The following is a 15,071-nucleotide window of genomic DNA, read 5'->3' as shown; positions in this document are numbered from 1 at the left end:
CATGGCCCCTCCCAGCCTGGCCCCTCTTCTCTCCTGGGGCCCAGCCCCCCGCCCCTACGGCCCATTGGTTTTCCGTCTCCTGATGTCCCCAGGCTCTCTGTGGCCCCCTGGAAGGCAGAGGGCTCTGTCCTGGGCCCTCTTCTCACCAGTTCTCTCAGCCACCTTGTCTACATTCCTGTTCTGCTGCAAAGACATTGCTGCCCAAGTCTCTTGGGGCCAGACTGTCCCCCTGCCCGAGCTCCAGACCCGAGGGACCAACCGCGGTGGGCGGCACGTGGGCTGGTGCGTGGGGGGCCGTCAGCCTGGCTCCCGGGCCCACCCAGCAGTGGCCTCACCTCTTCTACATGGAACCAAGGTGATATGTATTTTGCTGGTTTGCTGTGAGGATGAGGGTTAAACCAGGTACATGCCTTGCAGAGCGCCAGCATCTCACAGGTGCCCAGGAAATGGTGGATGGGATGCGGGTGTTTATAGCCACAGGCGCTAACAAAGAGCACCCAGGGAGCTGCTCCCTGAAGCCTGCTCCTCCAGCCGCCGGCGGCCTGCACTCCCTCTCTCCATGCCCTTCTCACTCACTCTCCCCTGTCCTGCGCCTGGCACTCTGCCTGCGCTCCCGGGCCTTCTCTCCACCTCCTCCAGGAAGCCCCCGGGGAGGCACTCTGCTCTGCCCCCGTGCCATCTCCTGACTGTCTCTCAGCTGCCAAATGGGGCTTTGCTTTTCCTCTCCCTCCGCAGCACGTGGCCGGCGCCCGGCTGGGGGCGGACGTGCCGGCGCCGAGGACGTGGTCGAGGAGTGTGGCGCGTCTCCCTGGAAGCCACTCTCGGGTGACTTGTGCGCGTGCCGGGCACACGTGCGGGGCCGGCCCAGCGCCCTGAGTGCTTTCTCTCCTTCCTTCAGTTACAAGGGGCCGGAGCTGGAGATGTGGTCAATGGGCGTCGCGCTGTACACGCTGATCTTCGAGGAGAACCCCTTCTGCGAGCTGGAGGAGACCTTGGAGGCCGCGATAAACCCCCCGTACCTGGTGTCAGAAGGTGAGCTCACGCGGTGGCCGGCGGACGGGCACCGGCGTTGCACCGGCTTCCCGTCTGCGAGAGCAGTGCACCCGGGTCCGGGCCGATAGCCCAGCTCTCTCTCTTTTCCATTCTTCTCGGACTTTGATCTGAACGTAAGGACGATTTGAATACGACTTTAAAACATCACAACTTTATTTTTAGGAGCGTTTCCCTTTGGACCATAGGGCCCCCTTCTGAAGGATGTGCACACGCTAGCAATCTCTGAGCATGGCCGTGGCAGTGACTGTAAGGTCACCTGGGGGGGAGGGCAAAGGATGGACTTGGCCGCCCGGCCGCTCGTGGGGAACCTGGGGGTCTCTGTCCCACCTCGAGCTCCCGTGAGCTGGCTCCCCCAGGGCCATGGGTGGTGGTTTGCGTCTGCAGTGAGGACCGCCAGGCGGTAGGCCTGGAGTGGGGCCCTCACGGCCCATACCTGGAGGTGCTCCTGGGAGCTGGACCACGGGGTTCTGAGGTCTCTCAGACATCAGTGACATAGTGACACTGTGATGCCAGAGCACTCGTTCATCGTTACGGGCAGCGAGGAGAAGAGTGTCCTCGTGAATCTAGTCTGTGCCTTGGGTTCTTTGCTTAGGTTAGAAGCCTGGGTCTCAGTCCGCTCAGGCTTCCATGACAGGACGCCGCAGACTGGGGGCTTAAAGCACAGACATTTATTTCTCAGTCTGGAGGCAGAGAGCCCGAGATCAAGGTGCTGGCAGATGCGGTTCCTGGTGGGAGCTCTGTTCCCGGCTTGCAGACGGCTGCCTTTTCCTGTGTCCCCATGTGGCAGAGAGAGGGAGAGAGCAGGCCCTCTCGTGTCTCTCCTGATAAGAGCACTGATGCTGTCGCAGAGGCCCCTCGTCATGACCTCGTCTAGCCCTCATCACCTCCCAAAGGCCCCACCTCCTAATATCATCACACTGTGAGTCTGGGTAGGGGGGTGCACAGTTCAGTCCAGAGCAGCCTAGAAGAAGATTTGTAGAGCTTTGCCAACGTTCTGGATTCCATGGTACCATGGCTCTTGCAGCTCTGCCCACGGGGGCTGCTCCGCAGGCTCTCTCACTAGGCTCTCAGGATACTCACTTGGGACAGTGAGGCTTGGAGTGGCCCTGGCTGAGGTGACACTAAAAGGAAATGGGACCCAGATCCAGACTCAGGGCTGGGGGCTCTTCTCAGAGCTCGTGCTGCCTTCCTGTGGGGCCTGAGCTGGGGCTCCGCTGCCGGCCACCTCCCACCCCCGTCCTGTCACGTGATCCCCACGTCCAGAGCTCTGCACCCCCAGAGTCCCTTAGAGCAGGCCCAGGTTAGGAGCTGCCACACTTGGTGTGGTGAGCAAGGTGGGGTCGTGAGCTCCAAGCTTTCCTTTCAGAGGCAACAGACATCTCCCACAGCCCCTCCTGAAGCCTTGCTGGGACCCCACATTCCAGAACCCCCGGAGTGCTGGTTAGAAGTGGGGATCCAGAGCCACCTCCTGTCCCATCGGGCCCAGGGCCTGCAGCTGTGAAATGCACTCCACCTGCCCCCAGCCTGGGCCCTGTGTCAGTCTTCTGGCCACACGCCTTTCTGTCCCCAGATCTCATGAACCTCATGTCTGGGCTGCTACAGCCTGTCCCCGAGCAGCGCACCACCTTGGAGAAGCTGGTGACAGACCCCTGGGTGACGCAGCCTGTGAACCTGGCTGACTATACCTGGGAAGAGGTGTGTCGACTAAACAAGCCAGGTGAGAGGCAAGGCCCGTGCCCCTCGGGGCTGAGGCGGTTCCCAGGCTGCTTCCCGGGTCTTGGGGGAGGGCGAGGTTCCTTCCTCTGTGCTGCCCTGGACATGAATGTCAGGGCCCAGAGCTGGCTTGTCGCCTGTGAGACAGACTCCAGAGGCCCCTGAATACCACCAGGGGCTTTGGAAGGTGGGTGAGTGCCCACGGGAGCCCCTGACAAGGAGGAACCCGCAGACGGGATTGAGGGCTGTGGCAGAGAGTTTGAGAAGTGCAGCTGGCGGTGGTCTGAGCGGGCCAAAAGGGAGGATAAGGCCCAGACGAGGAGTGTGATGGTCTGGGGGGCCCCGGGGACCCACAGCTGGGAGCGGCAGCCCCATGTGTCTGGTCCCCGCTGCTCAGAGTGGGCAGACATTGTTTGTGGCTCTGGACGTAGAATCCCTGCGGCATCACGGCAGGGTCCAGGGAGTCTAGAACATTGCCAGTTGGGTTCTGAAGGGTTCCCCTGATGTCTTTTGCTCCTAAGAATTTCTCCAAAGAGAAGCAAAGTATTTTAGAATCTTGCTGTTGGCAGGTGACACAGTATCTTTTTCTTTCTTTAGAGAGTGTAGTTCTGTCCACGGTCGGTCTGGAGCTGGAGGGCAGGAGCCCAGGTGCAGTGGCTCGGGCCCCGGAGCTGCGCAGGGCCTCATGTGCGAGGGCAGGCCCCTAACCGCCGGGAAACCCAGCTCTCTGCCACTCTCCTTCACTCAGGAAGTCATGTTATATTCAGGCCCCTTCCATTCAGAGAAAGTAAGTTCTCAAGAATTAGGCCCAGTACACTGTGTAAAACCTCATATGCAAGCTTGATAAATGTTAGAACAAAAGCCAGGGATACTATATCGTTTTAGGGTTGTAAAATAGACTTGGAATTCATTTTTTTTCATGGCCTTGAAAAAAACATTCTAGTGTTCAATTGAGTTTTGTCCTATTTTTTACTATTAAAAGGCTTCTAATTTGTGAAATTCCAAAAGGCATACAAAAGGTTTTTAACCCTCTTTCTACTTTTGTATATGTGCCTGTGTTTCTGCTTCCTGACTTGGTATATGCTCGTCTGATATGCGGAATGTGTAGAACCTGTTCACCAAATGGCCAGACTATTTCATTAATTTATTTCCTTGAACGTTTTCCAAATTAAAGCAACTTTGTTAGTAAACAATTACCCTGACTTGGACCATGTGAATTCTTCTACAGTGCTGGTATGGGAAGTGCTTCATTTCTTTATTTTTCCGTTTGTGCATCTCCACTTGCCACAGCTGGAGAGAGGTTCAGCCTTGGTCAGTTTGAGGGTCCCTCCTATGGGTGAGCCCAGGGCTCTGCAGCTTGCTTGGTCTAAGGAGACTAGAGGGTGTGGTGTTTCAGGCATTGCCCTTCTCCTTGTGCACGAGCTCACCAGGGCCAGCCCACCATCTGTCTGTGCTCTGCTGTCCACCCACGACACCCTCCCAGCACTCCCCAGCCAGTCCAGGCTCCCTCCGTGACTATGTGGGGGGCGTCCAGCCCCGACTGTCCCTGTCCCACCCCCGTTCAGGCCCCAGTACAGCTCTCACACACTCAGAAGGCCCTTCCCCTCTAGGCTCCAGTCCATCCCCCTCTGAAACAGAGTCAGCTAGCTCAGGCACAGGAAATCCAGCCTCTATTTTGTATCTGTGTTAGAGGGGAGGGAGGGAGTGGTTGGTATCAGAGAGAAACCTTTCATTTTTCCCCTGCTCAAATAGCAGGAAGAAACCAAAACCAAGACACGCCCCCTGCCCCCCCCCACCCATGCCTTTTTCCCACGTTATCACTTTCTGCAGGTGCCAAGTCTCCTGCCCGGAGCTCTTGGGAAGATGCTCAGGGGCCAGCCTGCCTCTAGTATGATCCTGTGTTCGGTTTCTAGTGTTCATTTAGGAAGCATGCAACTGTCGTGATATTTTCGGATGCTCAGATGACAGTTAATTTGATTCTCAACTACTGGGATGCAGGATATTGCCTTCCCCTTCCTTTAGGAAGTGCTGCCCGAGTCTCCATGACGTCTCAAGAGACTGACGAGGGACCTTCCTCCATCCGTCAGGGACAGTAAAGGCAGGGCTTTTAGAAGTGAATTTTTAAAGTGTGTAGTACGTTAGTGACATTGACTCTTCAGAATCAAATGAGTCTCGTGATGTTCAAATAACTCTTCAAGAGTGGGGAAAAAACCACAAATGTTTTCCTATGTAGTTTTTATGATGCTTATAACACAAAAGAAGTTACAGAATGTTTTTTCAGACAGGTGTGCAATGGGCCGAGAATGCAAAGTTCCAGGTCTCCAAGAACTGTTACTTCTCTATAAGAAAACTAATTAAAACTCATCTGATTTGATGGCAGCAGAAAGTCTGAACACTCTGAGAGTGCTCTCTGCAGAAAGAGTACAGATAGAAAAGTTTACAGCCTCCCTCTTCTTTGGCATAATCCTTCTGTAGAAAGATTTTTAGCATCCAGTCTGGTGCCTGGCCCCGAGCTCTATAAATTGTATCCATGCAAGAATCAAGTCCTTTTTCGCAGTTCAGAAACAAGTAGATAAAACAAGAAGAAATGCTTATACGCTAAGGCTTGGGCTTACAATTGGTGGAATTTAGGCAGCTGAGAAAGCACACCTTTTTATTCTTTTTCACCACTATCCCCTTTTGAAAGATGGTTAGTCTCTATACCTGAACTCTATACCTGAACAGGCCTATGTCCGAAATTTAAGAATGAATGCAAATTAGGCTGAAACATCACTGGATTTCATCCCAAGAGGAAACCAGACCTCTAGGCTGGGAGGACCCCCGCCCCCCACCGCCCGCTTTTTTTTTAAACTGTAAAGACTTCTGGAGTTCCATTGGATACTTTAAACCTCTAGAATATGTGTGTGTGGGGGGGGTGTTTATCAAGAATTATCATTGGAGCTCACAAGAAGTAAGGGTGCTTGTCAAATAAGGATTGGTTGGGGTCTGAAATGGTTGCATGGTTATAAGGGGAGACCTTGAGACCAGAAGGTTGCAGCTGGCAGGTGCTGTTCTGAATAGGCTGGCAGTGTCCCTGGGTCTGGAACAGTTCAAAGCTCACGTTCTCAGCGGTGCAGAGTGGCTGAGACCAGGTCCTCCATGGCCGCCAGACTCCATTTTGCATGCCTGAACCGATGGCTCCACTACCGTTTCAACTTGTCACTAATATTCATATTGAATTTAGATTCCACACCAAATAACTTCATCTGGGACCGGCTCCCTTTTACTCAGACCGCCCGGTCTCTACCTCAACGTGAACCTGCTTTGGGAAAGACCCTGCTTTCTCCGGGGTGGTTACTGCTGGACGCGGGGCGGTGGCCAGTTTGAGCGAGGTTATAGTTTCCTCTCACCTCCACTCTTAAGAGGAATTTTAAGGTAATGAGAAGCGAACGTATGGGGAAGGAGCTGTTCATTTGTTGCACTGGCCGAGAGCTCTGGAAAGTGGAAACCCGGGCACCGTAGGCACCAAGCAGAGAAGCCGCGGCCTCCGTGCCCACGGTGCCGGCGGGCGGCGCCAGGCCCCAGAAACCTGCCCAGCCCCGGACACCTGCGGACAAAGGCTGGGCGGAACTGCTTCCTGCGCCTTCGCGCTGGCGAGGGGGAGGGCGGAAGCGACGGACCGGGAGGGCGGAAGCGGCGGACCCGGAGGGCGGAAGCGGCGGACCCGGGAGACGACTGCTTCCGGCGTCAGCGGGGCTGCCGCTGCCTTCGCGATATGGCTGCGTTGGTTCGGCAGGTGAGGGGGAACCGCGAACAGGGGCTCCTGGCGGGTCGTAGAGGCCGGCGCACGCCGACCTGGTGCTGCACCCCGATCTGCGGTGCTCTCCGCTCCGTCAGTGCGGCTTTATCCCACTTTCCCCCCGCCGGCGCTGGGCCGACCCCGCGAGAGGACCCCAGACAGGGCGAGAGCGGGAGGCGGGAGCAGCGAGCTCCCGGGTGGACTTGACTGGCTGGCGGGGGCGCGGCCGCCGAGGGCGCTGGGGAGGCTTTGGGACGGGCCGTGAAGGGCGGTTGAGTGCCTGGGGATGTGGGCCTTGTTTGTTACGCGCCAACCTGAACCCTGGAGAATTCTGAAGCCAACGGGAATTCTGTGTAGTTTGCCTGCAGGCTACCAGGATTTCTTTTGTGGAATGAATTTAAGTACGTGAATCTGGAGACTCGTGTGAGGTCCAGATTTTTCAGGTTGGACCCCGAGATTTGGCATGGAAATTACTTTAAGCTAAAGACATCTGAGATTCAGCAGCTACAGAAAGAAGCCTTCTTGGAGCGGCCCTTATCGCGCTAAAAGCAGAACCTTCTGGGAGCGAGGGCGCCACAGATCCTTTCTCCTGGGGAGCTTTACGGCCGTGAAGGAAAAAAGAGGGAAGACCACATGTATCTACATAAACAAACATTATCACAGACTTCCTGGGCTCCCATTTGTTCGCCTAGGAGCCCACCACCCATTTGCTCAAGTTAGCCCCTAACTCTAGCCATTTAGGGAACCGGCGCTTGTGAGCCACCATATGCATATAAATAAACTTATTTTTAATCTTTCAGTTAAATTTGCAGGCCCCCCCAAGCACTGAAAAGGTGGAGGAAACCCGCCCCCCCTTACTTTACCTGGTGGCCTTGAAATAGTTCTCTTCTGTCCCTCCTTGTCCCTGTCTCCTCAGTTATAGCAGCAACAGCTCGTCTCTGTGCTCCTGCAGTTCTCTGTTCTCTGTACGTGAACGTTCTCCTCTGTAGGCTTTTTAAGTTCAGGTATGACTTTGCGGATTGCTTATAAAAACTTATGTTTGTGTAGGACCAAGGCACTAAATACCCTGCCTCAAAAATCCCGAGGTGTCCATTACGTGGGCGTGGTGAGGAATTAATTCCCTGGGGGGCTGTGTCTTACAGGTCTCGGATTGGCACCGCCTGATCCCCCTCACCTGGTCCCTTATTGCTAGGCAGACTACTCAGCTTGGAGAACAGAAGAGGACGACTGCTTTTTTGCTCCGTAAACTGACAACGGTCTCCAGCGGGGGGGGCCTGGGGGAGTCACCCTTTGTTGAACCCCAGAAGTGCGCACAAGAACCAGAGCACAGGACGGGGCTGACTCAGTGCCTCCTTGAGAAGCAGAGGACGGCTGTGGAGCGAGAGAAGATCGTCAGTTCCCTCCTGGACATGGGTTTCAGTGATGTCCATGTTAACGAACTGCTCGGTATACAGCCAGGTACCCACCCTCAGCAGTTACTGGACATCATTTCAGAATTAGTACTCCTGGGTCTGAATCCAGAGCCTGTTTGTGTGGCCTTAAAGAAAAGTCCTCAATTACTGACACTGCCTGTCATGCAAATGAAGAAGCGCTCCAGTTACCTGCGAAAGCTGGGGCTTGGAGAAGGTATGAGAAGGTGTAGATTTTATATATAGTGCTGAGGAGTCAGAGATGGGGAACGAATAGCCTGGTGAGGTGGATTCGGGGAGGTTTCTGGGGGAAAGGCCCTTGAGAGGAATGTGTGATTTGGCTTGGAGGTGAGGAAGCAGAATGAGCTCCGCAGAGGGCATTGCAGGAGGGAGGGGGGACTGAGTGACCGGCCCAGGCTCGTGTCTGGCGTGTTCACTGTAGGGGCTCTGGCATCTAGAACGGTGCTGGGCACGTGGTGTTGGTTTACGTGCATGTATGTGCCCTTTGATGCTCAAGCTGACTTGGGGTGGGCTTAGTGCTTTGTGTCTGTGTGATGGGAAGCCAGAGAGACTTACAAAGTTCCCTGTAGAGGCTTGGATTCCAGTCAGGTGTCTGGATTTACTGTGGAATGTGAGATCTGCCCAGATTCCTGGGACACTGGTGGAGTGAAGGCAAAAAGAGCTACCATCCCCACCCCCACAGGATTCACGCCCCGGGATCCCTAGAAGTTCACTGGATCTCTTTACGGGCCTTCTGGGGGGGCGGGGGCGTGAGCGTCTCCTAGGACCCTGCCCGCTTTGACCAGAGGAATGCCACTCTTTTGTTTATTCTTGACTCTTGCTGGTAAAATATTGTCGGGGGTGGGGGAGGGGAAGAAAAGGTTTGGGAATTCAGATTTCAGAGGATCTTTATGGCCTCCTTCTCTAGAAGATGAGCAAAAGATAGTGGCGTGTTTTTCTCTTAACAGATTACCTATCGCAGTATAATCTAAAAAGCTAAACTTAGCACCTTACATGCAGTGGTTATATCAATAAAGTAACAAGCTCAGCGTGGCCTTAAGCTGCAAAGATGAAGACTGAAGTCCTGAAATTCATTCCTGACACGTTTTATCAAGACACTGACTGACTCACCTGTTAGGCAGATTTTAATTAACAGTTTAAATAAGTGGTTCTAAGTTTCTAGGTACTAAATTTTACTCAGTTACCTGTAGGAACACCATATGCCCTGATTTGCCTGGGAGAGGCTCAGTTTATACCAGTTATCCTAATGCAGTTACTAATAGGGACTCTGTCACTCAGAAGCACCTTAGTGTGGATAAAATATATGGGCACCCACTAACCAGGAGATCCTCAGCCTCTGTGGTTGTGCACCATGATTCTTGTTGTTATTATTACATTAATTATTACTGCGGAACGCCTTTTCATTGAGTTCAGGCTCCTAGGTCTTAAGAATGTTGGTTGTGACTATTTCAAGGACTATTTTATTATAGAAGGAAACATGAACCCAAAGCCCTGACATGGGGGAAGCTACTATCCCATCTTACTGTCTGAGCTTTCCAGTAAATCCCTGTGAAAGTCTTTTCTAGGTGAGAAAGGCAAGAGGAGACCTAGAATATGAAGTAGGGGCCTTTCAGCTGTGAGGCCAGAAAGAGGCCTCTTGATACCAGGAGGGAGGGTTGGCAAGTCTGAGAAGTGAGAGGGAGTCAGTGGGGAGATGTGTCATTCTGGCCCATCCCATTTCCACGACGCTTCTGGGAAGACGTAGCTGAAGCTGGCACTCCTTCTGTGGAGGAGAGGATCCTTGTTTGTATTTTAAATGCTGGCTTGAATTGGGTGTGGTTGGCCACTTGGGCTTCTGGAATATCCTAAAATTATGTACTTGCCCTTTTTTACCTTCTTCAGGGAAATTAAAGAGGGTGCTTTACTGTTGCCCTGAAATTTTCACCATGCGTCAGCGGGACATTGAGATCATCGTCGGGGTTCTCAAGGAGAAGTGCCTTTTCACGGTAAAGCAAGTCACCGAGATTTTGCACAGATGCCCCTGTGTTCTTCGGGAGGACCCTGGTGAACTGGAATACAAATTCCAGGTGAGAATGACTCATGGCGTGATTAGTAACTGCACGTTTTCGAGTGTAGTCAGGGTTGGCTGACTCGCCGGGGCGAGTGGATGAGGTGAGAGGCTTAGACCCTCTTCGCTTGCACCAGCCAAAGAGAGTTCGGTTTTGGTTCTTTCACTTCTTTACTACAGGTAAAACCTCTTTTGCAGCTTTTCTGCCGTTAATAACGGATGACCCAGGCCTATTCTTAGAATCCTAATGAGGCCTCTGCTTAGAATACTTAATTTAAAAATAGCTAGAACCTTCCTATCTTTAGAACCTATTTTGCATGTTGATCTTAGAAACGTAATTGTGAAGGGTGTCCTAATTTTTTGGTAACAATTATGATGGCTTAGGTCAAATCCTAGATGTTTTCTGAATTTTTTGGCTATTTTTTCCATACTCATAGTTTTCCTTACCCCATGATGAAAAATAGAACTTAATTTCTCTCTCCAGCCCTTTATTTTCTGCTGCATTTTTCTCGATATGAATTTGAAAATGCTTTGAAAGCCATCATGCAGGTGTCGGGATCATAGTGTTCTGCCATCGCTAGTGAGGCAGCTCTCTCCGAGTGCTTTTGGACAGTTCAGTTCAGTGTGCCTTAGGAGCCTACAAAGCTTTCTGCAGCTGCGCTTCCTAACCACGCTGTGTCTCCAGTATGCCTATTTCAGGATGGGGATTAAACATGTGGACGTGGTGAAGACCGACTTCCTGCAGTACTCCATGACCAAGACCAAGGAGAGGCACGTGTTCCTGGAGCGCCTGGGCCGGTACCAGACCCCCGACAAGAAGGGGCAGACGCTGGTCCCCAACCCTTTACTCAAGGACATCCTCAGGGTTTCGGAAGCTGAGTTTCTGGCCAAGACAGCCTGTTCTTCTGCTGAGGAGTTTGAGGTTTTTAAGAAACTCGTGGCCCGGGAGGAGGAGGAGTCTGAGGGCCGAATGGCTGACGCCGAAAGTCTGGAGGAGGAGGAGGAGGAGGAGCCGGAGGAAGGGGAGGAGCAGGAGCTGTGATGGACGGACTGGAGTGAAAAGAGCCCGGAGAGATCAGAGGATAGTTTAATTTTCTCAGAGCTTTGGGGAACTTCACTTGGATCTTCTCAGGTTATTTTTCATTCTCAAACTGGTCTTTTGATGAACAATTAATTGGAAATCACCTGAGAAGTAGACTAAGAAGCAGATGCATTGGTTTGATCTGCCGTCAGGTTCTGGGGGGAGGGCCCTGTTCCATCCTGAATAAAAGGCTGACTTGGAGCCTCTAAAATGGGGCGGGGGGGGCTCAACACATCGACATTTGGTCTTACTTTTTGTCTCCCGTCTGTGTTGGTGACAGTGGGGGATGTTTCTTCTGGTTCAGGAGTCATTTTACATCCTTCTCGTGACAAAGAGTTCTGAGAAGACAGTGAGCTTTTAGTATATCACAGCACTTTATTTTATGAAAACAAGGAGCAGGTTTTCACAAAAATACTCAGGTTTTTAGTTCAAAAATATCTTATGGTTTTGTAATTGCAGTCATTGTACAGCAGAGTAAAAGGAAGTTGAGTAGTGATGTGTGGTTTTGTTCTGCACAGCTGCTTAACGCCAGCAACGCGTGGGGGCACTTTTTGCATCTTTGTGAAGAGCAGGCCCTGACTCTGACGGCTGGCGGAATTTGCTTTCACGCTAGCTCAGGCCCAGGGGGTTGCGTCCAGGCCTGACGTCTCTGGCGTCCGTGGAGTTCTGACCTGGAGCCAGGGCCACAGGTCTGGGCTTGGTTTCATTTCAGGGAGCTCTCCATGACACCAGAGGTGGTGGAAGGCCCCTTGGGGAGGCCAGTGGGTCTGAGGAGTGACTTGAAGAGTTGGGGTTGGGGAATGGACTTGGATATAAGCCAGGGGTCATCTCTGAGGTAGAGGTACAGCCCTGATGGCGTGAGCTCTGTGAGGGGTGGGAAGACGGGTGATTCCTAGAAGGTTCTGGATATTCCTTTCTTGGGGGGAGCTGGCACAGGATTGATGCTGCAGAAGACATTTTTGGTGATGTGCTCCAAACTCAGGTCTTTACAGCATTTTAACAGCTACACATGAGACTCCTGGTGCTTGGCCTCGTTTTTCTCACAGAGACCCCGTAAATCCTGTCAGGTAGCGGTTCTCACCTGGGGGTGATCTTGACACTAGGGAACACCTAGCAACATCTGGGGACATTTCCCATCCGGTTGTTAGGACCAGGAGGGTGTGCGGTTGGGGTCTCGTGGGGTCTAGTGGGTCGAGGCCAGGGCTGCTGCTAAACATCCTACAGTCACAGGACAGGCCCACGACAGGGTGAGCCAGCCCAGAGATCGGCAGTGCCAAGGCTCAGACGCCGCTCTAAGGCCTCATTTAGCAAACTGCGACTGTGTTGATTCGTGAGGACTTAAGATTTTAAATGGGCTTACATTTGTTTCTCTTTTATTTAAAGTAAATAGCTGATTTTTTAAGAGAGTTGCTTTCTCGTTGTACTGGGATTCTGTTGGTAGATTTGAGCTGCATTTACTGAGGTGTAGATGCTTCTGCTTTCTCCAGGCTCGTATTCGAGCATGACTGCAAAGAGAAAGACATTTTTTTGCAAAAGAACAGTAGCTCAGCGAGTCCCTCCACACGTGAGTCCGACATCGGTGGCAGTCGTTGGCCAGTGGCAGGAGCTGCAGCCCAGGGAAGGTGCTGGAGGTTGGCTGACGCCGGGTGGAGCCCGTGCCTGTTGGTGTGGCTGGTGGGTGAGCAGCAGGGCGCCGCGCAGCTTTCCTCGTTTGCAGCCGTGTCAGTCCTTGTGCAGGGGGAAAAGGGAGGGTTGTCTTTCCTGTCTTTCTTGGCCAATGGCAGAATTATTTGAAAGTAAAGAGAGTTCATCTTTCATTGACTCTTGTGTTCTGTGGCCTCCGGGTGGCCGGCACCATCCGGGATCCTAGGGTGTTGCTCTTGTGCTCCCCGGTCGGGACTACCAGAATCTTAAACCTAAGCTCCATTACGTGGTTAGTCGATCCAAGTTTTGATTAGCACAAGGCTAACTCGGCAACTCAGGATTGCGCCTTTCATTTCGACACAGAAATGTGTATGCCCCTGACAATTTTTTGATTCCATTTTTGCTAATTTTGGGGGGTGGACCTTGAGTATCCCCAAGGAAGACGTTAGAGTTTTAAGAAGGAGCCGTGTGGAAAAAAGCAGTGGCTCATTTGTAATGTTTCAAAGATGAATTATAATTCCTTTAGCATCAGGAAGTCTTTTACTAGATGTTTAACTTATAAAACATCAAAATGGGTTAATCATAAGAAAACACAGCACCAAGCTCAGGATTCAGTAGACTGTTTCTTGTAGAAACAAGGGCTTCTAAGCTAAAGACTGGAACACGTTACATTTGCCTCGTGGCTGAGGGGCTTGAGGTTATTAACATGGCAGTAGAGGGTTTCGTCTTCTTTCCAGTGATATCACTTGATCTTGCTGTTTGCTCGTGACGCCATAGCTTACACAGATGCACAGTGACAGGTCCCAGTGCCACAGCACAGGTCAGCAGTACGTGTTTATGTATGTGGTTTTCTCTCGATTCTCCCAGTGTCAGAGCCCCTGGACTGCAATCAGCCGTCTTCTCCAGGTGGGCCTTGGAGACTGGGGACCTTCTGGAGTACAGTAGAGACTTCTCGAAATGACTATTCCTCCTTGCTGAAAATGACAGAATGCATAATACACAGACATATGCACACAAAACTTTAATAAAAATAAAAAGCCTAAAATAGAACTCTGTAAAAAAAATTTTTTTATAAAAGATGAAAAGAAGAGCCCCTTTCTGTGGCTGTGACGCTGACTCGGGGCAGAGTCAGTGGAAGATGCATGGGGGCTTGAGTTCCAGTTTGGGTCAGCTGCTAAGATGTTCAGCATACTAGAGGTGGGGTTGGCTTGTTTGGTTTTTACCTCATTTGCAGGGAGAAGCGAGCGCTGCTTAGAAGCACGCTAGAGAACAGGGGTGGCAGGATGACGCGGCGATCTGTGTGTGAAGGAGGAGCGTGTGGAACACGGTGCTTACTACCTGATGGCCCCACACAGCGTTACTTGAGTCCTGGACTAAGAAACCTTAACCAGCATCGCATTCAGGCTTGTGGGAGGAGCCCTCGCTGTACTTGGTAGAGGTGCTGCCTTGGCTTTCCAAGTGGGGTTTGAAACCCTTGAGGTTTCCATGAAACCCTTGAGGTCTTTGGTGCCTTGGTGGAACTTGTCATCCAGGGGATAGATCAAAGCCTATGACCTCGAAGACCAGGGGTTAACCCAGTGTGGCACATGGGCCAACTCGGCCCTGCTTGTTTTTGTAAATACAGTTTTATTGGAACCCAGCCACGCCTGGTCAGTCACACGTCTGGTGGCTGCATTTGTGGTACAACTGCAGAGCTGAGTCTTTGCCACAGAGACCATAGGGTCCTCAAAGCCAAGAATACTGTCTGACCTTTACAGAAAAGGTTGTAGGTAAAAAGTGTCTAAACTCCGTCTTAGTGTTATCATTTTCTCTCTCAAAGTCAGCTGGTCCATATGATGGAGCACTAGCCTGCGAATGATCAGCATAAATAATCTGCTGGCGGAGGAGAGCCGGGCGAAGCGCTTCCAGTGTGGCCTCATCTCTGCCCCTTCCTCCCAGCGCCACCGTCTGTGCTTTGGAAGCTGTTGATAGAAGTTCCTCAATTTTGTTGCTAGCTCTCAAAGGGAGAATTCTTTCTCTGACTTTGGAATCTGAGAACTGGTTTCTGAAGGTTGCGAAAGCATTCCTGGTGGACAGCCTTGCCATCCAGGGCTAACGTGTGCGCCATGGGTGCGCATTCACCGTGACGCAGACTGTCCCCTTGAAGACCGCAGCCTGGGCTATGTCAGATGTGGGTTCTGTCCCGGAGGTCTCCCTGGTTGTGGCTGGGCAAGGAGGTGGCTGGTGCTTGCCTGGCCTGGCCGTCTGTCTTCCAGAGGCCAGAGGAGAGAAGCCGCTCAGGGCACTGACTCCAGCCAGGACCTTGTTTTCAATCCAATTTTAGAC

The 15,071-nt window shown here is 52.2% G+C and overlaps 2 protein-coding genes across 7 annotated transcripts in view; both read left to right on the top strand.

Annotated features, from left to right (window-relative positions):
- Positions 1-4,196, top strand: part of PASK (PAS domain containing serine/threonine kinase) — a 39,551-nt gene extending 35,355 nt beyond the window's left edge. For 3 of the 6 annotated variants that reach the window (XM_028483461.2, XM_024124545.3, XM_028483456.2), the window contains exons 16-18: positions 899-1,032; positions 2,624-2,770; positions 3,364-4,196. In XM_028483461.2, coding sequence (XP_028339262.1) covers positions 899-1,032; positions 2,624-2,770; positions 3,364-3,473 — 391 coding nt within the window. In that variant the 3' untranslated portion in view covers positions 3,474-4,196. Of the gene's footprint in view, positions 1-898; positions 1,033-1,215; positions 1,257-1,732; positions 1,973-2,419; positions 2,548-2,623; positions 2,771-3,363 lie in introns of those variants that run through there. The other 3 variants (XR_008619447.1, XM_055091025.1, XM_055091027.1) reach the window with 3 other exon arrangements.
- A 2,281-nt stretch (positions 4,197-6,477) lies between these two features.
- Positions 6,478-11,077, top strand: MTERF4 (mitochondrial transcription termination factor 4). Its single transcript, XM_007127801.4, has 4 exons — positions 6,478-6,541; positions 7,687-8,170; positions 9,856-10,040; positions 10,707-11,077. Exons 1-4 carry the CDS (start codon positions 6,521-6,523, stop codon positions 11,061-11,063), a joined length of 1,047 nt encoding a protein of 348 aa, XP_007127863.1. The 5' UTR covers positions 6,478-6,520; the 3' UTR covers positions 11,064-11,077.
- The last annotated feature ends 3,994 nt before the right edge of the window (positions 11,078-15,071 follow it).

Source organism: Physeter macrocephalus, chromosome 2 (genome assembly GCF_002837175.3).
Source record: "Physeter macrocephalus isolate SW-GA chromosome 2, ASM283717v5, whole genome shotgun sequence".
In the NCBI taxonomy this organism is placed as follows: Eukaryota; Metazoa; Chordata; class Mammalia; order Artiodactyla; family Physeteridae; genus Physeter; species Physeter macrocephalus.
The sequence above is the reverse complement of the archived record's forward strand: the minus strand, read 5'-3'. Positions and strand labels throughout refer to the sequence as shown.

What these genes read in the sequence shown, in the direction of transcription:
- MTERF4 (XM_007127801.4), top strand. Translation starts at nt 6,521, where the DNA reads ATGGCTGCGTTGGTTCGGCAG. An exon ending in TGGCTGCGTTGGTTCGGCAG is followed by an intron (nt 6,542 to 7,686) that starts GTGAGGGGGAAC and finishes TGTGTCTTACAG; the next exon opens with GTCTCGGATTGGCACCGCCT. An exon ending in AACTGGAATACAAATTCCAG is followed by an intron (nt 10,041 to 10,706) that starts GTGAGAATGACT and finishes CTGTGTCTCCAG; the next exon opens with TATGCCTATTTCAGGATGGG.